A 26,179-nucleotide genomic window follows, 5' to 3' on the forward strand; every position below is an offset into this window, starting at 1 on the left:
AAAATTGGAATTTAGAAAGTCATGTTTTTTTCCTTATTTTTTCATTCTAACGTTATTTATTTACATATAAACCGGCTATACAAAGAAAGTTTTGCTGAATTTCTTTCTGATGTTTTCAAAGTGATTTAAAAAAAAAAGTTTCCGCAAGATATTAGATAAAAAGTGATATGCGTAAAACTTTCTTGTATATTTTTCTCATGTAAATTTTGATAACTTTGAGCACAAATAACTTTATCATGAAAACTTTACAAATATGTAAACAATATTATATTTTTTAATTTATTTCTAAAATTGATCGATTTTTTTCTTTTTTTTTGTTTGTTTGTAATTAGTAAGTGCCGTCATTCTTTTTTCCTCATCTTTTCCATATTTGCTTTTAATTACTAATTATAGGGCTGTCGATATCGAATCGATTAATTTTTGTTAATTCCATTAGATTGAGAGTTGTAACAGTGGCACCAGCGGCCTTTCTCGTTGTCACGTGTCTCTCCAGCGTGGGAGTCACCCTAGCTCTTGCTTTTTTGGCATTTAATCTTCACTTTCGTAAGCACAAGTAGGTAAAATAAATTTATAAAATATAATGTACACATAAAAAAAAGTATAATAACAATTTTTTTTAATATTTTGAAAAAAAATTCATCAACAAAATGAAGATAAAAAAATTCAGTCTTTTCTGGAAAATTTAAAAATTATAAGACAAGTTTTTCTTGATTAAATTTTATAGCTACATTATTTTTTGTAATCAACTAAAAAAAAAATTAGTTTTGAAAATGATGTAAAAAAAAATGTTTTCCTATTACCTCAATTTTCTAATTTTATAAAAGTTAATTTAGGACTGAAATTTAAAAAAGGATGATGAAGAAAAAAAAAGCAAAGTATATTCGTAAGGTTATCTAAATGTAAATTAAGCTCTCGTAGACAAAATTATTGTCCCCGAAAGGAAATTCATCTGATCATTATCAAGTGCTTTAAAGGATCTAAAATATATCTAATGCACTTTGGAGCTTTATGAAAGTAGAAAAAAAAAAAGTTTTTCACCTTTTTTTTCCATGAGGAAGAAGAGAAGTTGCGCTAAAAGTTGCCCTGTTGTTTTTTGCGAAAAAAAAAATTTATCCCATAATTTGTATACTTTTATAAAGCAACAACTTTTACGAGGAATTACAGGAATTTTCGTTAAACATTTATATGCACCAGAAAATAAAGAAGAAAATAATTTTCCTATATAACAGTTTGTTCATTAAAATTAATTTTTTTTATTTAAATCAAATATAAAAATTATTTGATTTAAAAAAATATATATTTACACTATAAAAGTAAATAATTTTATTTGAAAATGATAAAATTTATTTGAAACAAAGAAATTTATAATTTATCTCTGAGACAAATATATATATTATTTCTTTGAATTTAAATTTAAAAATACGTATTCAAAAAAAAAAAAAAAAAATGATCAATAGAAGAAATGACAAAAATTATTTTTTTCTTTTATTATACTGATGATGAGAAAGAAAAAAGGAAAAAAAAAATTTGAATATTTAAATATAAAATACAATATTGGAAAGTTTCGCATGGAATTGATGAAAAGGGAAAAATCTAGTTAAAGATAAACCCTTATCCAAGAAAGTTTAAAGTCAATTCTTATAAAAGAATTTCATTAAATTCACAAAGAATCAATATACAGTTTCTTATCTTCTGTCTCAACAGGAGTATAAAGCTTTCAAGTCCAAGATTGAACAATATGGCGGCAGTTGGTTGTGGCTTAGTTTACGGGGCTGTCGTTTTACTTGGTCTGGACCATGCAACTTTACCAGACAGTGATGATTATTTCCCCGTAGTCTGTACAGTTAGTATTTTAAAAAAATTTACTCCAAAACAATTTTATCAATATATTTATATATGCTATAATTTTTAAAAGATTTAATAATATTTTTTATTTATTTTTATCAAATTAAGGCACTCTTACACCTTTTTGGCTGCCTGCCTGCCTGCAGGTTACCATGGCAACGCACGAGTGTGAGTGAGACAGAAAAATTGAATATTCAAATTTTTAAATTTTCTGTCGCACTCACTCTCATGCGTTGCCATGGTAATCTGCAGTCAGCCAAAACGGTGTGAGAGTGCCTTTAGAAAGAATTGAACGAACAATCGAAACAAAAGAGTTAGTCCAACTCCATATTTTTGAATCTTTAAGTAAACAAATTTAACATAACCTAAAATTTGCCAATTGTTTCTTAAGGTGAGAAATTTTTAATTTTCATCCAAATGAAACTTTTAATAGGTTATCACCGAATTCAAAATTATCAAATTTTTATTTCAAAAATAAAAATTCGAACAAATGTAAATTCAGTTAATTAGAAACTGGCATTTAAAAATTCGAATTACTAAAAGTTCTATTAAATGAGAATTCTGATAAATTAATTTAATATTCAGGCCTCGGATTATATGACTTTTTCGACTTTTTTTTACATTTTAAAAATAAAAATTTAAAAAAAGAAACGTTTTTTTATTTTACAATTCAGATGTTCTTCAGAACTTCTTTATTTTAATTAATTAACAAATTTTTAACTAAAATTCTTCACAAATTCAATTATCTTAAACTATTTTGTAATTCTTTGAAAATTTAATTACTTTTAAAAAATGTTATTTAAAATTATTTGACAAATTATTTTTAGTTCTGTAAAATTTAATTATTTTCTGAAAACTAACAAAATCTTTTGAAATTCAATTATTTCTAAAAATTTCAACTTTAACTCTTCCAAAATTATTATTTAAAAAAATTCTTATTTAAGAATTACCTGAAATTTGTTTGACCATCAAAACTAAAAACTATGATAAAATTTTAAATTCGAATAATAACTTTAAAATTTTTTTTTAGAAATTTTGTCCTACTTAAATAAAATTTTTGAAAATTTGTCTTACAATTAGTTCGATTCTGAAATATTTGAAATAAATTTTCTTGATAATATTTTTATAGAAATATTCTCATTACAGAATTAATAAAATAAATTTAATATCTAATAACGTTAGTTATTTAAAGTAAAATATTTTTTAACCAATTAAATTTTGTGAAAATAAAAAAAATCGATTTTTTTGGACATTTTTGGAATATAAATCGACTAAAACGACTTTTTTGTGCCTTAAGGTCGATCCAAGGCCTGAATATTTGGTTAAATTAGAATTTTTTAAATGAAATATTGGTACAGAAAAAATTGGTAAAATTAAATAATTAAATTTCTTTCAAATAAAAATTCGATAACCAAAAAATTTATTAAGTAAAAATTCGTCAAAAAAGAAATGTAAATTCATAAATTCCGTTTAATGGAAATTATATTATTTGAAAATTCCATGTATTAGAAAATCTGCTATACAAAATTTCAGTTATAAATAGAAATTCTATTAAAACAAAATTTAGTGAAATTTTTCATTATGAAAATTCGGCTCATTATAAAATCTATTTTACAAAATTCTGCTGAATAAAAATAATTCGATAATTTTTTATTCGACACCACGAAAATTTCAACAGGTCTAGTGTGGATTTAAAAATTTTTAATTAAAAAGAAAATACAAAAAAAAGTTGACTAACTTTTGTTTTGACTAACGATCCAATTTTCCCTAAAATTATTATTATTAATAATTTTTTTTTTTTTTTGCATGAACATAATTTTAATAGATTTTTAAAATTTACTTTTTAGGCGAGAGTTTATCTTCTCTCTGCGGGATTTTCTCTAGCGTTCGGTTCCATGTTCACTAAAACTTACAGAGTTCATCGAATATTCACCAGAAGTAGAAGTGGAGTCGTGAAAAAAAAGGTGCCTAATTTTTTTAACCATAAATATTTTTAACCATCAGATTAAATTTATTTATACATAAGCATATTGATTTTAATCACGACAAAAATGTTTTCATTTGTTTTTTTTTCTTTTAAATTAATATCTAAGATAATAAGTGTAAAATGAAATATATAAAGAAAGAAATAAGGTAAAAAAAAAACAAATTTAATACAAGAAACAAATTGGTATAAAAAATTAAAAACAAAAAAAGAAAGAACCTTAAAGAATTAATTTGAGAAGCAATAGAAAAAGTAAAAACATTTTTAATTACAGAAAAACTTTAATTAAAAACAACAAATTTGCAGATTCTAATAGAAAGTTCAATTAAAATCTAATTCGATGTCAATTAAGTTCTATAGAATGTTTTACTAACAAATGCACCACCTTGAAGTATAATAAAGTAAAACTATACACAAGAACCTACTAGAAATCTGAAAGCTTTGCGAGAAATAAGAAAATTTAATTAGAATTCGCAACAAGATATTTCTTTATATTCAGACTTGAAGTAATGAATGAATATTTGTTAACGAAGTTACTTTTAAAGGATATCAAACCATTATATTTGGAAAATGATGATGATAATAGTTACATTTGTATTAAATTTAACAAATTATTCTCTAGTTGGTTGTTTATATAGACAAATAATGGAGTATTAAATATTTCCCCTTTGGGCAAACAGATTTGTAAAATATCCAATTTGAAATACCTTGAAATCAATATTATCCATAGTTAATAATAATTACGCATATATATTTCATTTTCAATAATTAAAAATCTATTATTTTACAATATATAGATCATTTATCTTAACTCTTTAATTATCACAGGGGATATAATTTTTTTTTTTTTTTTTTTTTTTTTTTTTTGAAATATATAAATTGGCGCCGGACTATGTGCACTACTATTTATATACACCCCAGAGAAAAAATAAATTTATCTCAGAGGTAAATAAATATTTATTTGTTTCAAATAAATTTGGTTTAAATAAAAATTTTATTTGGTCAAAATAAAATTTTATTAACGTGCGCCAAAGAGTAAATTTTTATTTTGAAACAAATAAATAATTTACTTAGCTCTGGAACAAATATATATTTTGTTTTTATTTAATTAAAATATAGTGATGAGTGCGAGAATCAATGGATCACTGTTTACAGTGATTCATTTTAGTTTTTTGGAAAATTATTTTAAATAACTATTATAGCTAATAAATATTCCAATTATTTTTCTATACAAAATAGATAATTTTAATTAAAAATTATTAAAATAACTTGATATCTAGGTGTCTTTTGGGTAATTGTTTAAAAATCTGAAGTTCAATTTTCAAAATAAGTTGTCCAAATCAAAGAAATGGTTATAAATTTCTTTTAATTGAAAATCATTGTTCCGCCGTGAATAAAAAATAAAAAAGTTAATTGAATCTCAATTCAACCCTCAATTTAAAATTGTATATCTTATCACCGTCCGACAAAATTCAACTTTTTTTTTCACACATGAAAAAATCAATGATTTTCAGAAACTAGAACCAAAAAAAAGATACCCGTATTTGGCCGTTTTACTAGATCAGGTCATTTTTTGCTTTTAGGGGTAAAAACAACCCTTAAATGAAAGGTGATAGAAAATCTTGTACAAATTAATAATTTTTTATGAAACCTTGTATCTCGGGGTTTTCCGGGTCGCTGATAACAAATCTGATGTCAGATTTTCAAAATTCAAAATGGCGGATCCAATATGGCGGTCGAAATTTATAAAAATTCACCAATTCATTTGAAATTTGTTACTTAGGGGTTTTTAGGGTCGCTGATTACGAATATGATGTCAGATTTTCAAAATTCAAAATGGCGGATTCAATATGGCGGTCGAAATTTATAAAAGTTTATCGAATGTACTTGAAACTTGTTACTTGAAGATTTTTGGGGACGCTGATAACGAATATGATGTCAGATTTTTAAAATTCAAAATGGCGGATCCAATATGGCGGTCGAAATTTATAAATATTAATTATTTTTTATAAAACTTCGTATCTAGGGGTTTTTGGGGTCGCTGAGTACGAATCTGAAGTCAGATTTTTTAAATTCAAAATAGATCTAATACTGTGGAAGATTAGACAGTTGTTCATATGTTCGTTTTCAGTTGCATAGTTAGTACATAAAACAAATGACAATTGTAGACTTTTTTACATTGCACAGCAATTTTAAACAATCACTTCACATCTTTAAATTCATCTTACTTGAGATTATTACTGTTATCTAATAAAAATATTCTTACTTACTACAAAGCCTGTTTTGTCATTAAAAAAGTGTCCAATATACAAAAAACATATGTGGAAATTTTTATTTTTTATATATTGTTTTCTAATCTTCCACATTATTAAATCTATTTCGAATTTTAAAAATCTGACTTCAGATTTGTACTCAGCGACCCTAAAAACCCCTAGATACCAAGTTTTATAAAAAATAATTAATATTTATAAATTTCGACCGCCATATTGGATCCGCCATTTTGAATTTTTAGAATCTGACATCATATTCGTTATGAGCGACCCCAAAAACCTTCAAGTAACAAGTTTCAAGTAAATTCGATGAACTTTTATAAATTTCGACAGCCATATAGAATCCGCCATTTTGAATTTTGAAAATCTGACATCATATTCGTAATCAGCGACCCCAAAAACCCCTAAATAACAACTTTCAAATGAATTGGTGAATTTTTATAAATTTTGACCGCCATATTGGATCCGCCATTTTGAATTTTGAAAATCTGACATCAGATTCGTAATCAGCGACCCGGAAAACTCCGAGATACCAGGTTTCATAAAAAATTATTAATTTGTACAAGATTTCCTTTCATCTTTCATTTAAGGGTTTTTTTTACCCCTAAAAGCAAAAAATGACCTGATCTAGCAAAACGGCCAGACACGGGTATCTTTTTTTTGGTCCTTGTTTCTGAAAATCATTGATTTTTTCGTGTGTGAAAAATCGTGTCGGACGGTGTTATATAGGGGATGAATTTTTAAAAAATAGTGTTAAATTTTCATGAAACGTTTCATAAAAATGATACTTTGTATTTAGTGGTCCTTTATTTATTAGTAATAAAATGCAAAAATTATCAACAATATGGTAAATATAAATATAAATTATTATTGAAATTCAAAAAAAAAAAAAAATTGTTTGTTACAGCTACTTCAGGATACTCAACTAATTAGTCTAATTTGTGTATTGCTTTTAATTGATGGTCTTGTGGTCACTTTGTGGGTTACGATGGATCCAATGCAACGACATTTACGGAATCTCACTCTTGAAATTAATCCCCAGGAAAGGGGTGTCGTTTATCAACCTCAAGTTAGTCAATTATTTTATTCTATTTAAAAAAAAAAAAGACTATTTATCGTCAACCAGAGTAATTATACCCACCCCAGGGGCTATTATAACCATCGACAGTTTTTAATGAATAAAATGTTTATTTTAAAATATTTAAAAATAAAATAAATAATGACCCCGGTTGACGTTACTCTATTTTTTATTACTTCTTTAAAGTGGTTTTTACGTTTTTGTTTTTTCAAAAGAAAAATATTTTTTTTTAAGACAGAAACATTAAATCCTACACTGAAAAAAAGAATTTATTTGATTCAAATACTTCAAATTATTTGAAAAATATTTAATTGGTTCAAATACTTTTTATTTGGATTAAAAAAATATGAATTTGATTCAAATAACTTGAATTATCTGAATCGCATTTATTTAAACCAAATAAATTGTATTTGGCTCAATTAAATAATTAATTGAATTGAATAAATGAATTTATTTAATACAAATAATGAGTTACTTTAAATTATTCATTCATTTATTTCACTCAAATATTTCGTTTTCGATACAAAAAAAAGTATTTGACACAATAAATTTATATAGGGGAGTAGTGTCAGGGTTGGACACTTGGCTTTTTTTAAATAAAAACACTAGCGCCACCTGTGTGCATACGTGACGAATCTTCTAGTAGTGTAACCTAACTTTTTGTGGCATTACATTTTTGGAGAATCAAAAGTAGCGTCTCCTGTGACTTCGGTGCAATCGAAGAGACAAAAAAAGTTTTGTTTGACTTGTGAATAAACCTAAAAAATGTGTAAAAAAAAGCAAGAATTCGGCAAGATAAGCTTATTGAATGTATTTTGGGGTACATAATTTAAGAAGAAAAAAAGTGAAAAATCGAATCGCGACACATGACTGGTTATGGTTAGCACAATTCGAAAATGATGCTTCTAGTTAGGGTTGGACACTTTATACAGTTAGGGTTGGACACCCATATTAATTATGAATTTGACACAATTTATAAATAAATATACAAATAAATTTTATTTTATTGATATTTCAGTGCAAAATTGTGCCAAAGATATTAGAAAAATAATACTTAAATTTGATAAATTTTGTTCATCATTTCATTGAGTTATTTGGAACAATAAGCGTTATTTTTTGTAATTTGAGTTCATTCCTTTTTTAAACCCATGAAGCTTTACAATTTGTAAACAATAAGTAAAGATAAACATGAAAAAATAAGAATAAAAAACATTACAAATGTTATTTTACGTTTTTACCAATAATGCGTTTCGATTTTCAAAAAGTGTCCAACCCTGACTAGATTTTTTTTTAAATGTTTATAACTTTTTTAATTTTGGACCAATCAATTTACGCTCAACAGCAAAAGTGTTCCTCTTTTGTAGATCCTTCCACCCATATACCACAATTGACTGAATTTATCTAAACAAAATATTTATAAACAAAAAACCAAAACTGTGTCCAACCCTGACACTATTCCCCTAATTGATTCCAAATAAATTGAATTATTTAATACAAATAATTCGTTATTTAATCCTAATACACTATTTTATCAAGACAAATAAAAAAATATTTCAATCAATTAAATATTTATTTGAAACGATAATAATGATTTACTTGAAACAATTAATTCATTTATTTGACTGAAATATTTCGTTTTATTGAAACAAATAAAAAGTATTTGATACAATAACTTTATTTAACTGATTTAAGTCAACTAAATTATTTAATACTAATACACTATTTTATCAAGACAAATAAAAAATTTTTTTTTATCAATTAAATGTTTATTTGAAACGAAAATAATGAGTTACTTGCAACTATTAATTTATTTATTTCACTCAAATATTTCATTTTTTTGATACAAATAAAAAGTATTTGATACAATAAATTTATTAATTCTAATTAATTAAATTATTTAATATAAATAATGCGTTATTTAATGTTAATACATTATTTTATTAAAGGAAAATAAAATATTTTGATCAATTAAATATTTAAGTTTAATGAGAATAATGAGTTATAATTATATAATTTATTAATGAATAATTAAAGAAAAAGCAAAAGAGATTATTTACGTAGGTATGTTAAATAATTTATATATATTATAATTGAATGTGTAAAGAGAAAAGAAAAGAAAACAATTACAGATTTTGTGAAGTTATATATAGTTTATCCCTTTCACTCTTGTTTGAACTCGAATAGAAACTTGTACAGTCGACACTTGTACCTGAGAACTATGTGACTTACTTTGAGATAACGTCATGGTAATTACTCTTAATGAGGAGCGGCAAATTAACCCTTTTCAGGTGGAGGTTTGTCGATCTCAACACACCAATGGTTGGCTGGGAGCTCTTTACGTTTATAAAGGTCTACTTCTGGTTGTCGGTGTCTACATGGCATGGGAAACGAGGTAAAAAAATTTTCTACTTTTTTTTCACTTACAGAAAAACACTTTTAACAAAAATTCAATTTTGAACAATAACAATAACGATTTGAAATTTTTATCAAAAAATAACATTGAAATGAAAAAAAAAGTTATGAAATATTTTTGAATTGAAATAAAATAAAATTTAAAAATTTTGAAAAGATAAAAAATTTGTATATATATAATATATAGATAGATAAAGGATCAAAGAGTTAAATCGTTTAAAAGCTCGATGGCCTTAAAAGTTTTAAAAGTGGAACGCTTTATATTATATATCTATATATCTAAAAGTTAGAAACATTTAAATTTAGATGTGTTGCAATTTCATAGCGTTTAAACTTTGATTTGATTTATTTGTGACAAAACTTTTGACCTTTATATTCTGTTCAAGAGTTTTGAAATGCAAAAACTTGTAATACAAAATATAAGCTCGCGATGATAAAGGCAATACGAAAGCTTTTAAAATATACTGCTTTATACATAAAAGTTCATAAAATTCATAGTCTTTTTTTTTATAACGTCAAAGGGTGAGATTTCAAAAATTCCTTTTTTTGTAAAAGTTGTTATATAAAGACAATAATTACTTGAATGCATTAAAGTAATTTTTAATTAATTTATAATAGTCATTTTTAAATTAAATTTTCTTGACAAAAATATAATTTCATATAAATGACGAATATGTTTAAAAATTTATTTTGATAAAAAAAGAGTTTTTATGAAATTAAATTTTAAACCTTTAAAAAGGTTTTAAAAAATGTTAGCTCTAAAAAAAAAGAAATTTAAAAAAAGCTTCACAAAGTTTCTTAATTAAAAATGACCAATTTTGTAAATTGTTCCTCTTTATATAGAGGAATTGAACATTTATTGTCAAATAAACGTTTGATTTTAGACACGTGAAAATTCCGGCATTAAACGACTCGCAATATATTGGAATGAGTGTTTATTCAGTAGTAATTACTTCTGGAATTGTAGTAGCTTTAGCGAACTTGATATCCGATCAGGCGACACTAGCTTTCGTCACAATCACTGCTTTAATCTTGGCTTCAACAACAGCCACACTAGCTTTACTATTTCTACCACAACTGACAAATATCTTGTCCGGAGAAAGAGCGGATCCAGTTATTCAGAGTTTGGGTCTTAAAATTGAATGCAACACCAGAAGATTTGTCACCGATGACAAAAGGTAATTAAAAGAATTTTAGTTTCTATTTAGAATTCTATAAAATCCAGTTTAATTCATCCCAATCTGACGATTTAATTTCTTCTATTTAGCAACGAAAAGAATTTGAATGCCCCATCTTCATTAATTGTTGAAGTTATTTTCAATTCATTAAAACAAATTTTAAATCATTAATAAAAATACATTTATCTTCGAAAAGGCAACATGAAAAAAAATTTTATATGAACAAAACTTGTAACTTGTAACTTTAAACTCCTATGATAATTCATAGGAGGAAGATATTGATATGAACAAGAAGACACGAGACAATATAAAGTTACTGAGAAAACAAGGTTGGATAGTTAAGATTATCGTAAGATGCCTTATGTTCACAATATAATTTAGCTGCTGTTTCGTGATAGCTTTTAACTACACATCCTTGGCATCGCTACCATGGGATGGCTGCCGAATTATTTTGTAAACATAAGGGATCCTGCTTATAAAGATAATTTTGACTACCCAACCTTGTCAACTGACCTACTTCATATCGTCTCTTGTCTTGTTCATATCAAACAAATAGTTTTTTTTATAGGAGAAATACAGTGTTCATTATTCAAAAATTCGAAAAAATTGCATAAAATTGCAAAATAACCCTTTTTATGGTATAGATAATATCTAAGATTTTCTGGGGGTCAATTACGTAACTTTTTCCGGATTCCACTCTAAAAATTCCGGATTTCACATTTCACATTCTGTATTCTGGATTCCAAATTTCGGATTACATTTTTTACATTCCGAATTTAAGATTTCGGATTCCACTTTCAAAATGCTGGATTCCATATCTCACATTTTGAAAGTGGAATCCAGAATACGGAATGTAGAAAAAGGAATCCGGAATGTGGAATATAAGATCCATAATACAGAATTTTAAAAGTGGAATCCGAAATTTGAAAAGCGGGATACGGAATGTGGAAATCGGAATATGGAATCCGAAATGTAGAATCCGGAATACTAAATGTAAAAAGTGGGATCCGGAATGTAAAATCCGGAATGTAAAATGTGGAATCCGGAATGTGGAATCCAAAATACGGAATTTAGAAAGTGGAATCCAGAATGTGAAATGTGGTATCCGGAAAAAGTTACGTAATTGACCCCCTAAAAGCATATTACAAAGGATTTTGATTTCTTTGAATATAAGTGTAAATCATGGAGTAGTATAAGAAGACCGAACAACCATGTTAAATATGCGTTAAAAGTGGACCAAATTTTGGTAACCGCTTAGAGTCATGAAAATACGTAATGAAAATAAGTTAAAATAGATTTTCAATGACACTTAAAATTAGGCAGAATATTATAGGTTTCTTACTAAAAATTTAAAAAAACAACAATAAATAATAAAAAAAAACCATAAAAAATTGGTAAAAAATTGTTTATAAGTAACTTTTTAAAAATAGAGTAATTTTAAAGGTATATATCCAAAAATTCGTAAAAAATTGCATAAAATTGCAAAATAACCCTTTTTTGGGGTAAAATTGAAAAAACATGTTACAAAAAAAAGTATAGAAATTTATGCTACTGGGTAACATAGTGATGTTAAGGGCAACCATATTTAGTGCTAATACAGACAGCGATATAGATTGTAGTATTTACTATCAGATGATTATAGAAATTTGATTGTACAATTTACAATCTTTGATGTTAAAAATTTTATACGATCTCTTTACGTTCTCGAGTGGCAAATATACACGAACCTAACCTCGCTTTTTTTGTAAACTTAAATAATTTCATTTTATTTTAATAATACATTTCGATAAGAATTTAAACTTTAAACTTTTTACATAAAAAAGAGTATGTCTATTTTTTCACTCCGTCTATAAAAAGGACTTGCTTAAACATAAATATATTTATCAAACGGTATATTTTTTTCACAGAGTCAATTGAATTTGTATTATTTTACTAATTTTTAAGTTTAAAAAAAGTAAGAAAAAATATGAAAAAGTTTTTTTTCCAAAAAAAAATTTCAATAAACACATGTACATTTATACAAACGAAAAAAAAACTTACTTGATTTTTGTAATCTTGAAATTTTTTAAAAAATTTTAAGCGAGGTTCTGGTTTTGGTATAATGAGTGATATTGTATCATTGTCCAGTAAGTAAAACGATTCTTCATCAATTTCACCGTCTAAACAACGCAAAATTGTTTTGAGGTTATAAACACGTTCACACTTCAGTCTTCGCTAATTCAATCAAAATAATAAACCTACCTCCAAAAGATGGAATCAAAGATTCCATATTCCACGACATTAATAAATTTTTAACAAACTCGTCCATTTTTTTATTCACAACTTTTTTCACTATATATAAACACGTGCGTGAAAACACAAGGACCGCAATTGAATAGGCGAAGTATACACCACAATCAGCGCATGCGCTCACATTTAATTTTTACAATATTTGATAGTAGTGACTACAATCCAAAAGCTAACATATTTTACGTCTTTGGGTAACATCTTGGATAGTAAAATGTTGATAGTAGATTCTTGTCAGTAACACAATGATGGTACCTTGTACAATCTTTCTTTTTACTATCAAATTCTTACTATCCATTTCTCTCAGTGTATGTAAGATTTTCTAAAAGCATATGGCAAAGTATTTTCATTTATTTGAAAATAAGTGAAAATAAATTTTCCAAGGACGATGTCGGTGTCGCTTTTGGAAATTTGTTAACTTAATATAATAGAAGATGTCTTATGATTTTTTTTCATTAATTGAAGTCATTTAAGATATGTAAAATCTAAAATGTTATTTTGTTTTGAAAATAAAAATTTTATTACAAACTCCAATAGCTGACGTGTGTGCGTCCTAGATTTAACCTCCAACAGCCGAAGAAATGATTAGCATTTAAATATTGCAGGCATGTTACATGTACAATCCTACTTAGTTATCATTACCATATTCAATGTTTGAAGTAGGCTTTTGGCTTGGTTTTAAAAATAAAGATCAATACTTGATCGAGTTCAATGTTCCGATTTTCAGAACAAGTAAATGTATAAAAGAAGATTTAGGTCTTTATAAATAAAGAAGGTTAAAATTATAAATATTATCACGAAATTATTGTTGGTTAACAAAATAAATTACAAATTGAATCACATTATAGTTGAAATGAGCTATCTTACATCTATTCTAATTTGTTTGCTTCTATATATATATATATATATATATATATATATATATATATATATATATATATATATATATATATATACTTATATGTACATTTGTATTTGACTTTAGGGAGTTGCAGTATCGAGTAGAAGTGCAAAATCGAGTATATCGTAGAGAGATGGCTCAGCTGGAACTAGAATTAGCCAGATTGGAGAAACAATTAGGCCAGGAGAATGTTGATCCTTCGCAAGGTTCCTCCAATGCCTCAATTCCACAAAGGAATCCAAGCATAAGTGGTGGCCTACCTCTTCTATTACTTAGCGTCCTACCACCAGTGATTCCAAGAGCTAGCTGGCCATCTGCCGATCCTTCTGGTAAGACCAATATTCCCTTTCAATATATTCTCTTTAATCAATTTTGTATGATGCTTCTGCTATATATATATATAATATACATATGTAACTCTCAATGTCGTGCAAACGTGAGAAATAATCAATAAATGGCCAATTGCCCTAAAAACTTTTTTAAAGTTAAAAAATTAATATTTCTATTTCATTTATATACAAAAAAAATACAAATAAGAACAAAATATACTTTTAGAAATCAATCAAAAAATTTTGTTTTTAAAATACATTAGACGTTACTGACTAATTCACTGGTAATTAATTTGTTCCAAAAGCTCAGTGGGAAAAATACGATTGGCGCAGCTTAGTCGAATTCAATGAAGATTTAATATTCTCGAATTTTATGAGGTTTACAGATAGTTATGTGGCTTGTTACGCGGTTTCATTTATCTTGGCCCCTAAGAAATTTGAAAATTTCACTAACCAGAAAATTGTCTAAGAAATTTTTGAAACAATTTTTATCGTAAGGTGTAACATCATCCAAACACTACCCTCCTCTTAAGATAGATTCTACTCCTATATCATACAGTGAAACAGTTGAGGACCTTTGTTTAATAATTGAACGAACATTATCATGGCAAGAACATATCTACAAATATTTAGCGTAAAACATTATTATGGTTTTGCAAAACTTGAATAGAAACAAAGACTCCCTTTCCTCTTCAACTCGCTTATTATTAGTTAAATCTCTCATTCTTCCCTTTTATAATTACTGCTGCCCTATTTATGATGATATTACTGATGAGTTGAATAATAAGCTGGAGAGAGCATTGAATGCCTGCATTCGTTTTGTGTATGACTTACTTAAGACTAAGTATATAACCCAGTTTAGAGTCAAATCGAAACTATTAAATGTTGCGACTAGAAGGCAATTTTTTATTGGTAATTTATTATATTCAATTATTACCTACTTGGAAAGATTCTCCGGAAAGTGCCCCCTGAAGGTTCTATCAGAATTCCGCCGGAACTTCCAACGTAATTCCGTCGGAATTCCATCGAAGTTCCAAAGAATTTCCGATGGGATTCCGACGGAATTCTGATTAATTTTTTTCAAAATTTTTAGAGTCCTAATTCCGTCGGAATCCCATCGGAAATTCTTTGGAACTCCGACGGAATTACGTTGGAAGTTCCGGCGGAATTCTGATAGAACCTCCAGGGGGCACTTTCCGGGGAATCCTTCCAAGTGGGTAACAGCAAGACTCTTCTCGATTTCTTTAAATTCAGAAAAGCAAATACCAGACTCCGAGAAAAAAAAGTTATCCTAATAGTACCCTCTTATCGAACTTGTAAGATGCAAAAGTCTTTTATTGTGAGAAGTACGAGAATGTAGAATAAGCTACCAAACAATGTTAGATAAGCTTAATCCCAAATTACATTTAAAAGATTATTTTTTGATTTTCTATCTCCAGAAGTCTTTGCTGTAAATGAACAATTAAGCTTTAATAGGTATTAGCAGCACAAAGTGTTTTCTAATTCATTTAACATAAATGCGATGCTCCTTGACAAAAGGGACCTTTAGGTAGAAAAAATAGATTCTGAATTTTTTATATACAAAATATTTTGGTGTTGCTTTCTTATGTGCAAAAATTAGAAATCGTTGAACTCCAATTCTCTACTCGACTAATTGAATTATTATTTATTTCTGCTTCCACTTTGAACACTCACTATGCAAAAATTCACTTTTACTATTATACCTAAGGTCTCTTTTGACGCAGAGCGTCACTTTGTTCTATATCTCAAACAAAGTCTTATTTCAGTACACATGAAAACTTAGTATTGGATTCTCATAATCAGTCATGTGAACCGATATTGTCGATAAAAGTATGTTCAATATTTGGCCAATCGTCAATTTCCCATTGTGAAAAGTTTTTGAAACAAAACAAATTATTTATATCATACCGAATGTAAAATTTTGAGCGTGGCAACGTCTTTTTATAAATATAATTAATTGTATAAATAAATTTAAAATGCGATTAATTCATTTTGTACACATTAAACTTAAATTTAAACCTGGAACACAATTTAATGCAAGTACTATTATTATTATTTGAATATACGATGTAAAATAAGTTCGTGATAAAAGAAATAACGCAAATTAAAAAATTAATTTTTTTTTTGGTTATGCGGCAATGTCAGATAGGGAAAAGTATCGCAGCGCCACCAACTTATGAAAAAACTTGTTCAATAGGGTCAGCCGGGGTAAATCCGAACGCTAATTATTTTAGCTTAATTAAAATTTTAAAAAATAAGTTAGACATGAGAATTTTTATCTCAGATCCTCTTCAAGAGATTCTAAGTATTATCCCATTTTTCGTTTGTTAATTAGCAACAGCAGAAACAAAGATAACGAGTATTGCAAAAAAGATTGAAAATCAAAGATGACACTCTTTCAGTATTTTGTCTCGTATTTGTAGAAAAAGAAGCTAAAAATTCATTTTATTATTTATAATTGTTTGTTATAAATACTAGAACAGAAACTATTTTTCATTTTTGCCTTCTGTAAAATTTTATTAATAATATCAGACCGTTCGTATTTACCCCGGAAAATTGGAAAACCGGGGTAAATCCGAACGGTATTTTCAATAATTTTTTCTTATATCAAAAATTGTTTTTATTTGATTACACTATTATTTTAACATTATAAAAGTACATAAAAAAAAGTTTTTCTTTCTATATGTAGGGTCATTTGGGGTAAATGTAAACGGATTTGCTTAGTTTCGACAATAACGTAAGTTTTTTATTTTAAAAAGCAATACTTCCGGTTTTCTACTGCATGAACTTGTTACTTTACTTCCCTAGAAACATTTTATGAGGTACAAAAAAATATTGATCAACTTGAATCGCTTAAAACTGACTGTTTACATTTACCCCGAGATTTTGAAATTTTCCCAAAATTCGGGGTAAATGTAAACACCCCTGTAGTTTAAAGAGGTTTAAGAAAAAAGTTATCCCAAGTATACTACTGTGTAAAGGGATGTAAAAACTGAAAAAAAATTCTTGGTAGATGTAAAATAATTGAACCAATTGATTGATATGCAACATATAAAATAAGCAATCATTACCATAACAAAACTAGTAATGTAAAAACTTGAATAACTTCAATAAATTTTAATAGATTTTCATTCAACTTGGTGAAAATAAGTTTTTTAGGTTGCTGAATAAGATTCTAAAATCGAATTTTTAAATTTCAAAATGGCGGATCAAAAATGGCGGACAAACATAAAAATATTGTTAAAAATTGATCACATTTGCTTGAATCTCGCTACTCGGGGGTTTTTGAGGTCACTGAATACGAATTTGAAGACAAATTTAAAATTTTCAAAATGGCGGATCCAATCAATCATTGATCAATCAATCAATCAATCAACCAATCCATAAATCAATCATCCAATCAATCCACCAATCAATCACTCATTCAACCAATCTATAAATCAATCATCCAAGCAACCAATCTATCCACCAATCAATCACTCAATCAACCAATCATCCAATCAATCCACCAATCAATCAATCAGTCAATCAATCAAGCAATCCACCAATAAACCACTCAATCAACCAATCTATAAATCAATTATCTAATCAACCAATCAATCCACCGATCAATCCAATCCACCAATTACTCAATCAACCAATCCATAAATCAATCGTCCAATCAATCAACCAATCAATCCATCAATCAATCCATCAATCAATCTATCAATCAATCATCCAATCAATCACTCACTCTTATTCTAGGATTCCTACGTACCTGAGTTTTATTCACCAATCGTGAAGAATCGCTTTCCTATATTTTAAACACGTAAATGCACTATGCAATACTATGTAGGTCTATACCTGCAACTGACTAACACGAAGGAGATATAAAAGAAGATCCAATTTCGTTTTTTATGTAATTTTACAGGGACAAAATAATGTAATTGTGAAATAGAAGCAAATTTATTCAATTATTTTTTTTAAATGCAGCAGAAATTCTGTTTACATTTACCCCGAGTTTTCGAATTCTCGGGGTAAATGTAAACACTTAATTATCTATTAACTGAATTGACGAAATTAAAAAATCAAAGTCAGCTTTTGTTAAGGGATTCATAAGGAATAATTAGAAATTTTAGTTTGAATTTTTAGTTCATTTTTATTCAAATGCGAGGCAAAATACTGAAACAGTAAAACTTTGATTTTCAATCTTTCATGCATTAAGCGACAAATTGGAGTATGGCTTTGACAATTGTCGAAAAAAAAAATGTCAATACTCAGAACCTGTTGCAGGTGAGCTGAGGTTAAAATATTGGGGTCGAACTTAATTTTAAATCTGTAAATTAAGCTGCAATATCTGCTGTTTACATTTACCCCTTGCTTACATTTTCCCCAAATGACCCTATCCTCGTTAGTAATTAATAAACAGAAACTTAATCTCTGTTTTCTCGAAGGAGTGTTCCACTTTTTTTGCCAAATGGTTTGTTGAAAAAAGTTTTTCAGGATCTTAATAAAATTTGGTATTCTAGGGTTTTTGGGGTCGCTGATTACCAATTTGAAGTCAGTTTTTCAAAATTCAAAATGGCGGATCCAATATGGCGGACGAGAATTAAAAAATTCATTGGATTCGCTCGAAAATTGTTACTCGGGGGGTTTCAGGGTCGCGGATTACGAACTTGGAGTTAGCAAATTTGATCATTTTTAAAAATAAGTTTTAGGAAAGTCCGCCATATTGAATCCGACATTTTGAATTTAAAAAATTTGACTTTTATTTTTGTATTTACATTCAATCACTCCAAAATACTTTCTGTAGCAAGTTTTGCAAAAATCCGTTATGATTTGATAAAGTTATTGAAGGTTTTAATTGTGTAATGCATTTTAATTTTTAACCTGTTTGATTTTTGTATTTATATATGATGCATTATTACATAATAGGTTTATTATCGTATTTTTTTTGAGTTTTTATATAATTTTAACAATTGCAATACTTTAAATTTATTTTCCCTAAGATTTTTCTGAAATACAGTGGCGTTCGTATTTACCCCCATATTTTAGGAAAGTTGCAAAGTATCGAGGTAAATACGAACGCTAAGTTTCCTGCGATTGTAATTTATCAAAAATTTTTGCTACCCCATAAAATTGTTCTATTGAAGTATAAAGTAACAACTTCATGCACAAGAATACCGGAAGTATTGTCTTTTAAAAGAAAAAACTTATGTTATTGTCGAAACTTACGAAAAGCGTTCGGATTTACCCCGGCTGACCCTATATATTTTATCGGTCGGTAATTTAGAAATCTATCTTAAAATTTTATTGGCAACATTTAGGAAAAAATGAAATCGCGATTAAACTTTTAATAAGCGAATAGCAGATAATTTTTGTACCCTCTCCGCAGAATAAGACGTTGTCACGACAAAAAATCATTTTTTCTGTAGAGAGAATTATTTTTCTCGAAACGGATTTTTTTTTTGAAAACTTGTGTATTTTGTTAATTTTAATTTCGTTTTAGTAAATCCTAATAATATTGAAAATTATATTTATAAAGTGATAAAAACAATATTTCATAAAACTTTGACAAAAGTAAGCAATTTAAAAAATTCATCTAGATTCTTAACATTAATCATGTCTGATATCGCGCGAGTGAGAATTCTTTAATTTCACGTCTGCACGGCGTTTTTCTTTTTTTCTTTCTTTTCTTTTTTTTTTTTTTTATTAAACAATTAAAAAGTGGATAATGGTTGATTAATGCTATTTTCACTTATTCGTCGTTTTCCCATCATTTAGGTATCACAAAAAGGTGACATAATTTCGTATATTGCACGCACATGCCTGCAATTTCATTAATTTCTCTATTAGATCAGATCTCACATATATATATATATATAAGTCACACTGATAAGTTGATTGCTCGGAAAAATTTTTATTGATTTTTATTTTATTACTTTCAATTAATTATAATTCTCTCTCTTTTAGAAGATAATAAAAGTAAATGATCGGATCCATCTCATATCGTACAGGCAGTCCGATGGTATATTGAGAATTAACTTCATAGTAAAATATATTTTTCTACGCATTTGAAAAATAAAGAGACATATATTTTTTTAAATTTTCATTAAATTTTTTTTTTATTTTTATGGATACTTGTTTTTTTTATTTTGCAAGTAGAAATAAGACATATTTTATTGTGAATTTTATTGGACTGTCTGTATGATTTGAAATGAATCCGATCAAATATAAGAAATAAAAAATAAATTATTAATACTTATGGTCCTTTCCGAAATGTCAATTTCAAATTTTTTTTTGATTGTTACATATTTAGAGTATGAATAAGAAAAAAATATGTACAATTACAAGGATAAATATGTATAATAAACAAAAAATGAAAAAAAAAATCTTGAATTTTTAATAATTAATGAAAAAAATTATTATTATTATTCTTTTTATTGTTAATTATTATCCATTGGAGATTATTTATTTAACAGTTTTAATATACATTTTCTCCTTTATTTTACAACACAAAAATATATACAAAACATTAATTATAAAGTGCATCGAACATTTTATTCAATGTTCGAAAATGTGCATGCAAAAAATTCTACTATTAATTCCTTTAAAAAATTAATTTTGTATGGATTTAGAAAACGATAATCAATTTCCGAAGGAGAATTTTGACTAATTAAATAAATTTTTCTTAATAATATTTCCTTAAAAAAAAAGTATTTTCAAAACAAATAATATAAATTATAAATAAATAAATTAGAATAAATTATTCTTAAATAAATGTATGAGTTTTTAAAATTTGTAAACTTAATAATTTTTTATGATAAATTAAAAAAGTCATAATTATTAAATTTTTAAGGAATTAAAAGTATATAAATCTTTATAATATGATATAGAGATTGAATATTTCACATAGATAACATACATAATTACACCAGGATATTTCTATAGTTCACTGATTTGGAGAATTTTAGAAATTTGTAGCTAAATGAACATATATAATTATATTAAATATAAATTTCGAACAAAATCTTTAAATTTATAGTGAATTTGTCAATTATAAATTTCAAACCATTTCTTATAAATATAATAAAAACAAAAAAAAACAGACTCTCTTGGTCTGAAAAAATTACATTTATTTTCATATTATGAAATACATTTCACGCTATTAAGATTTTCAATATATATATATATACCATTAACCCCTTCGCAGTCCAGTTAAAAATCGCTGGTGGGCCTAAAACGGTCCGAAAAAAAAGTTTCCAAAAAAATATGACTTCATCATATTTAAGGTTTTTGTGGTCGCTGAATTCGAATTTGAGGTTAGTTTTTCAAAATTCAAAATGGCGGATCCAATATGGCGGACAAATTTTTAAAAAATCAATCCAATTTGCCTGAAATTTGTTACTCGGGGGTTTTTGGGGTCGCTAAATTCAATTTTGAGGTCAGTTTTTCAAAATTCAAAATGGCGGATCCAATATGGCGGACAAATTTTAAAAAAATCAAACCGATTTGCCTGAAATTTGTTACTCAGGGGTTTTTGTGGTCGCTGAATTCGAATTTGAGGTCAGTTTTTCTAAATTCAAAATGGCGGATCCAATATGGCGGACAAATTTTTAAAAATTTTTTTTAAAATTTGTCCGCCATATTGGATCCGCTATTTTGAATTTCAAAAAACCGACCTCAAATTCGAATTCAGCGATCCCAAAAACCCCCGAGTAACAAATTTCAGACAAATCGGATTGATTTTTTAAAAATTTGTCCGCCATATTGGATCCGCCATTTTGAATTTTGAAAAACTGACCTCAAATTCGAATTCAGCGACTACGAAAACCCCCGAGTAACAAGTTGTGGTCAAAACGCATTAATTTTTAAATTATCCGCCATATTGGGTTGCCATATTGGATCCGCCATTTTGAATTTTGAAAAACCGACCTCAGATTCGTAATCAGAGACCCCAAAAACCCCTGAGCAACGAGTTTCATGTAAATCTGATAAATTTTAAGTTTTCATGGTCGCCATTTTGGGTCCGCCATTTTGTTTTTTTGAAATCTGACTTCAAATTTGGATTCAGCGTCCCCAAAAACCCCCGAGTAACAAATTTCAGGCGAATCAAATTAAATTTAGTATTATTTTTTTGCGATGGCCATATATGGCCACTTGCACAAAGGTGGCACGACTTTTTCTGGCCACATATGGGCCCTGGACTGTCAAGGGGTTAATGTCAGAAAATAAATGAAAATTAAAGTAATATATTTATACATATTAATTCGAAAAACATATAAATTTTTAATGAGTTTACTATAAAAAGCTTTTAATAATTTTATTGTTATATAAATAATAAGCAAAATTGTTGTTGATTTATAAAAAATTTTACAATAAATTCCAAATAATAGAGCATTTATTTTCTGTTTAAAAAATTATTTTGAAATATTTTTTTAAAAAAACTTGACAATGCACGTTTGCCAGCTTTAATATAGTGAGAATTATGCTATGACTTACATTGTAAATAAGTTAAACACTTGATTTAAAAAAAAAAATTATTCCGTCAAGACGGCAGTAGTTTAAAAAAAACAATGCACAAGTAAAAAAAAAACTTAAACGTAAAAATTTAAAAAATTAAAATACAAATAATTTATTGTATAATGGATAGATATATTCGCTTTATAAAGAAATTGTGAGAAATTCCTTAATTTTATTAATGATTCTTTGTTCAGGAACTTTCATAAATTATATAATAAATTTTTAATGATAACTCTTTTTTTCATTAAATTAATAATTTTAATTTGAAAGATAATTTAATAAAACATTCTTTTGATAATAATCGTAAAATAATTTCACAATATTAATTATAAAGCTCTCTAAAATTAATTTCTCATTTTAAGCTTGGAGATATAGAAGAAGATTAGAGAAAATGATAATGTATATATCTTGAGTCAGTCTACTTTACGGGCTAATTAAGAGAAATGAAGATGTCACAATCTGCAACTAATTTAAATTTCAATTCATATATGTATAATAACAGTAAAAAATGGAAATTTCGTCTAATGATATCAAATATTTTAATATGAGTGATTATTAATTTTATAATTATATTTATTTGAAACATAAATATAGTTTTCTTAAAACAAAATTATTATCATATATAAGTATTCTACTAAAAGGCAATCAACAATCTAATTTAAATAACTATAAAGCCAACTCAACAAAATTAAAAACAGATCCAACGATTTAAATTTAGAAGGAAGTTATGTTCAACTTAATTTTCTTATTTAATTCTGCAAATTTCTTCATTTTAATATAAGTTTTCATTTAATAGTCATTTAGTTTCAATAATTTTTAAATTTAGCGCCATTATCTGTAGTTTTGTATTACGTGGTTGGCACTACTTGAACTTATCAATTCGCAAGTATTCTAACCTAAAAATTTTACTATTTTTAGTATTATTCTTATCATCATTCAACTTTTCGCCTTCTTCCAAATGAATGGAAATATAAAAACCAATAACAACGCGATAAAAGGATCAGTAATCGAAAAATAATACTAATAAATAATGTAGAAAATCCCATATTATTATCAAAACTCTTTTATATTTTTCCCTTTAGCTTCTTAATTTAATTTTAAATAGAATTATACAGGGTGTCAACTAATTTTTTTTAAATGGAACCACCTACTTTTTATGCCGGAAATCGATAAAGCAGGAAATTCCACGTCGAAATCGTTGATGCACTTTTTTTCGATAGATCGACCTATTTAGGACAAATAGGTCATTTAATAATTATTGTATTTGGGGAAATAACTTGAAACTAATTAATTTTACAAAAACATGTTTCAGGCAAAAGTTGTTGTGCTTAAAGGGGAATATTCAGTGATGACCTTAAATTTGTCCTAAATGACCTGAATTAGGTCATTTCAATTTCAACTAATTTTTTTTAATGGAACCATCTACTTTTCATGTTACAAATCGGAAGAGCAGGAAATTCCACGTTGAAATCATCCAAGTACTTTTTTCGACAGGTCAACCTATTCAGGTCAAATTGGTCATAATTAATTTCACCTTCAAGGCCTTGTTTAGATCTAGTCTATGTCAAATAATTTTCCATGAAAAAAGATCAAGTTTTTATGGAAGGAATCGTCAGGGCAAGAATTTTTATGTCAAAAACACTAGACCCAACCAAGGCCTTGTAGGTGAAATTGATTATGACCTATTTAACCTTATAGGTCGACCCGTAGAAAAAAGTACTTAGACGATTTCAACGTGGAATTTCCTGCTCTTCCGATTTGTAACATGAAAAGTAAATGGTTCCATTAAAAAAAATGAGTTGAAATTGAAATGACCTAATTCAGGTCATTTAGGACAAATTTATGGTCATCACTGAATATTCCCCTTTAAGCACAACAACTTTAAACTGAAACATGTCTTTGTAAAATTAATTAGTTTAAAGTTATTTCCCCAAATGCAATAATAATTAAATGACCTATTTGTCCTAAATAGGTCAATATATCGAAAAAAAGTGCATCAACGATTTCGACGTGGAATTTCCTGCTTTATCGATTTCCGGCATAAAAAGTAGGTGGTTCCATTCAAAAAAAAATGAGTTGACCTTGAAATGACCTAAATTAGGTCATTTAGGACAAATTCAAGTTTACCACTGGATGTCCCCTTGTGAGCACAATAACTTTTGTCCAAAACATTTTTTTGTAAAATCAACTGATTAAAAGTTATTTCGCCTGATAGATTAAAATGGGACACCCTGTATAATACTTAATTATGAAAAAAATTCAAAATACAAAAAGCTTATAAATAAGTCAATAGCGTTATGTAAATGACGCCAAAATTTATATAGTTCAAACATATTACATGTTTAAAAGAAAATACTTCTTCTGTGTCATATGAAATTTTATGTATACATAAAAGAGTAAAGATATTTTACTTGTACCTTTTTTTTCTATAAAGATCTTGCACGTATATATTGCTTGATAAAATGCTCTGAATTTTGTCAAGCATATATAAACAGATCAACGAAATATCAAGCTTCTTATATTCAACAGTGCATGCAATCTTTCAAAAAGTCAGGAAAAAACATTTAAGTATTCATGTTATAATTTTTATATTTCAACATTTAATAATATTTTCAATGAGAAGAATCAATCATTTCTTGAAGTCAAAATTACACCAATATATATATATATATAATGATTAATTATTTTTTTTAAATTATACAAAAATAAAACGATTTTAAATTTACATAAAAGCTTTATTTGCTGCTTTACAAACAATTTTGTCTTGATTTTTTAATAAATGCCTCATTTTTGTGTCAGAAAATTGAAAATAAAACAATTTGTAATTTTACATGAGGTACAAAATATAAACTCAAAAAGTAACATCTATTTATTTGAATTTCCCATAATAATCAATTAAATAATAATTAGAATTTTAATTTTAATTAAAGAATTTTATTAGATAGGTATAATTATTTTTTAGACGAATTTTCATTTTTTGAATTAGTATTTGACGAATTTAACATAACATAATATTTATAGGTCCCGAATTTTTATTTGACAGAATTTCTTTTTATCCAACTTTTTATTTGAAAAATTCCAATTTAATCGAATATTAATTGAACAGAATTCTTATTCAACAGAATTTTATGTGATCTGAATTTTAAAATACCAGAATTTTCAATTCAACGAATCTTAGGTAATTTGTCCCAATTTGAAATTCTAGCATTTAAAAATTCGAATCACTTAAAATTTTGTAAAATAAATATTTGAATTTTCGTTAGAAAAAAAAAAAATTACGATTTTCGTACAATAGCTCCGGTTGACGGTATATGTGCTGTGTCAATTTTAATTATATTTTAAATATTCTAGTCTTTGTAAGGTGACAAAGTTG

General features: G+C 26.6%; 1 protein-coding gene across 4 annotated transcripts in view; it reads left to right on the forward strand.

Moving 5' to 3' along the window:
* LOC127276638 (gamma-aminobutyric acid type B receptor subunit 2) overlaps window positions 1-26,179 on the forward strand; it is a 225,943-nt gene that overhangs the window by 183,294 nt on the left and 16,470 nt on the right. For 3 of the 4 annotated variants that reach the window (XM_051297219.1, XM_051297236.1, XM_051297244.1), the window contains 7 exons: window positions 437-553; window positions 1,705-1,843; window positions 3,693-3,809; window positions 7,007-7,168; window positions 9,466-9,569; window positions 10,474-10,767; window positions 14,039-14,283. In XM_051297219.1, coding sequence (XP_051153176.1) covers window positions 437-553; window positions 1,705-1,843; window positions 3,693-3,809; window positions 7,007-7,168; window positions 9,466-9,569; window positions 10,474-10,767; window positions 14,039-14,283 — 1,178 coding nt within the window. The remainder of the gene's footprint in view (window positions 1-436; window positions 554-1,704; window positions 1,844-3,692; window positions 3,810-7,006; window positions 7,169-9,465; window positions 9,570-10,473; window positions 10,768-14,038; window positions 14,284-26,179) is intronic. The other variant, XM_051297227.1, reaches the window with a different exon arrangement.

Source organism: Leptopilina boulardi, unplaced genomic scaffold (assembly GCF_019393585.1).
Source record: "Leptopilina boulardi isolate dan_hultmark-lab unplaced genomic scaffold, ZJU_Lbou_2.1 LbouV2_103, whole genome shotgun sequence".
NCBI classification, from domain to species: Eukaryota; Metazoa; Arthropoda; class Insecta; order Hymenoptera; family Figitidae; genus Leptopilina; species Leptopilina boulardi.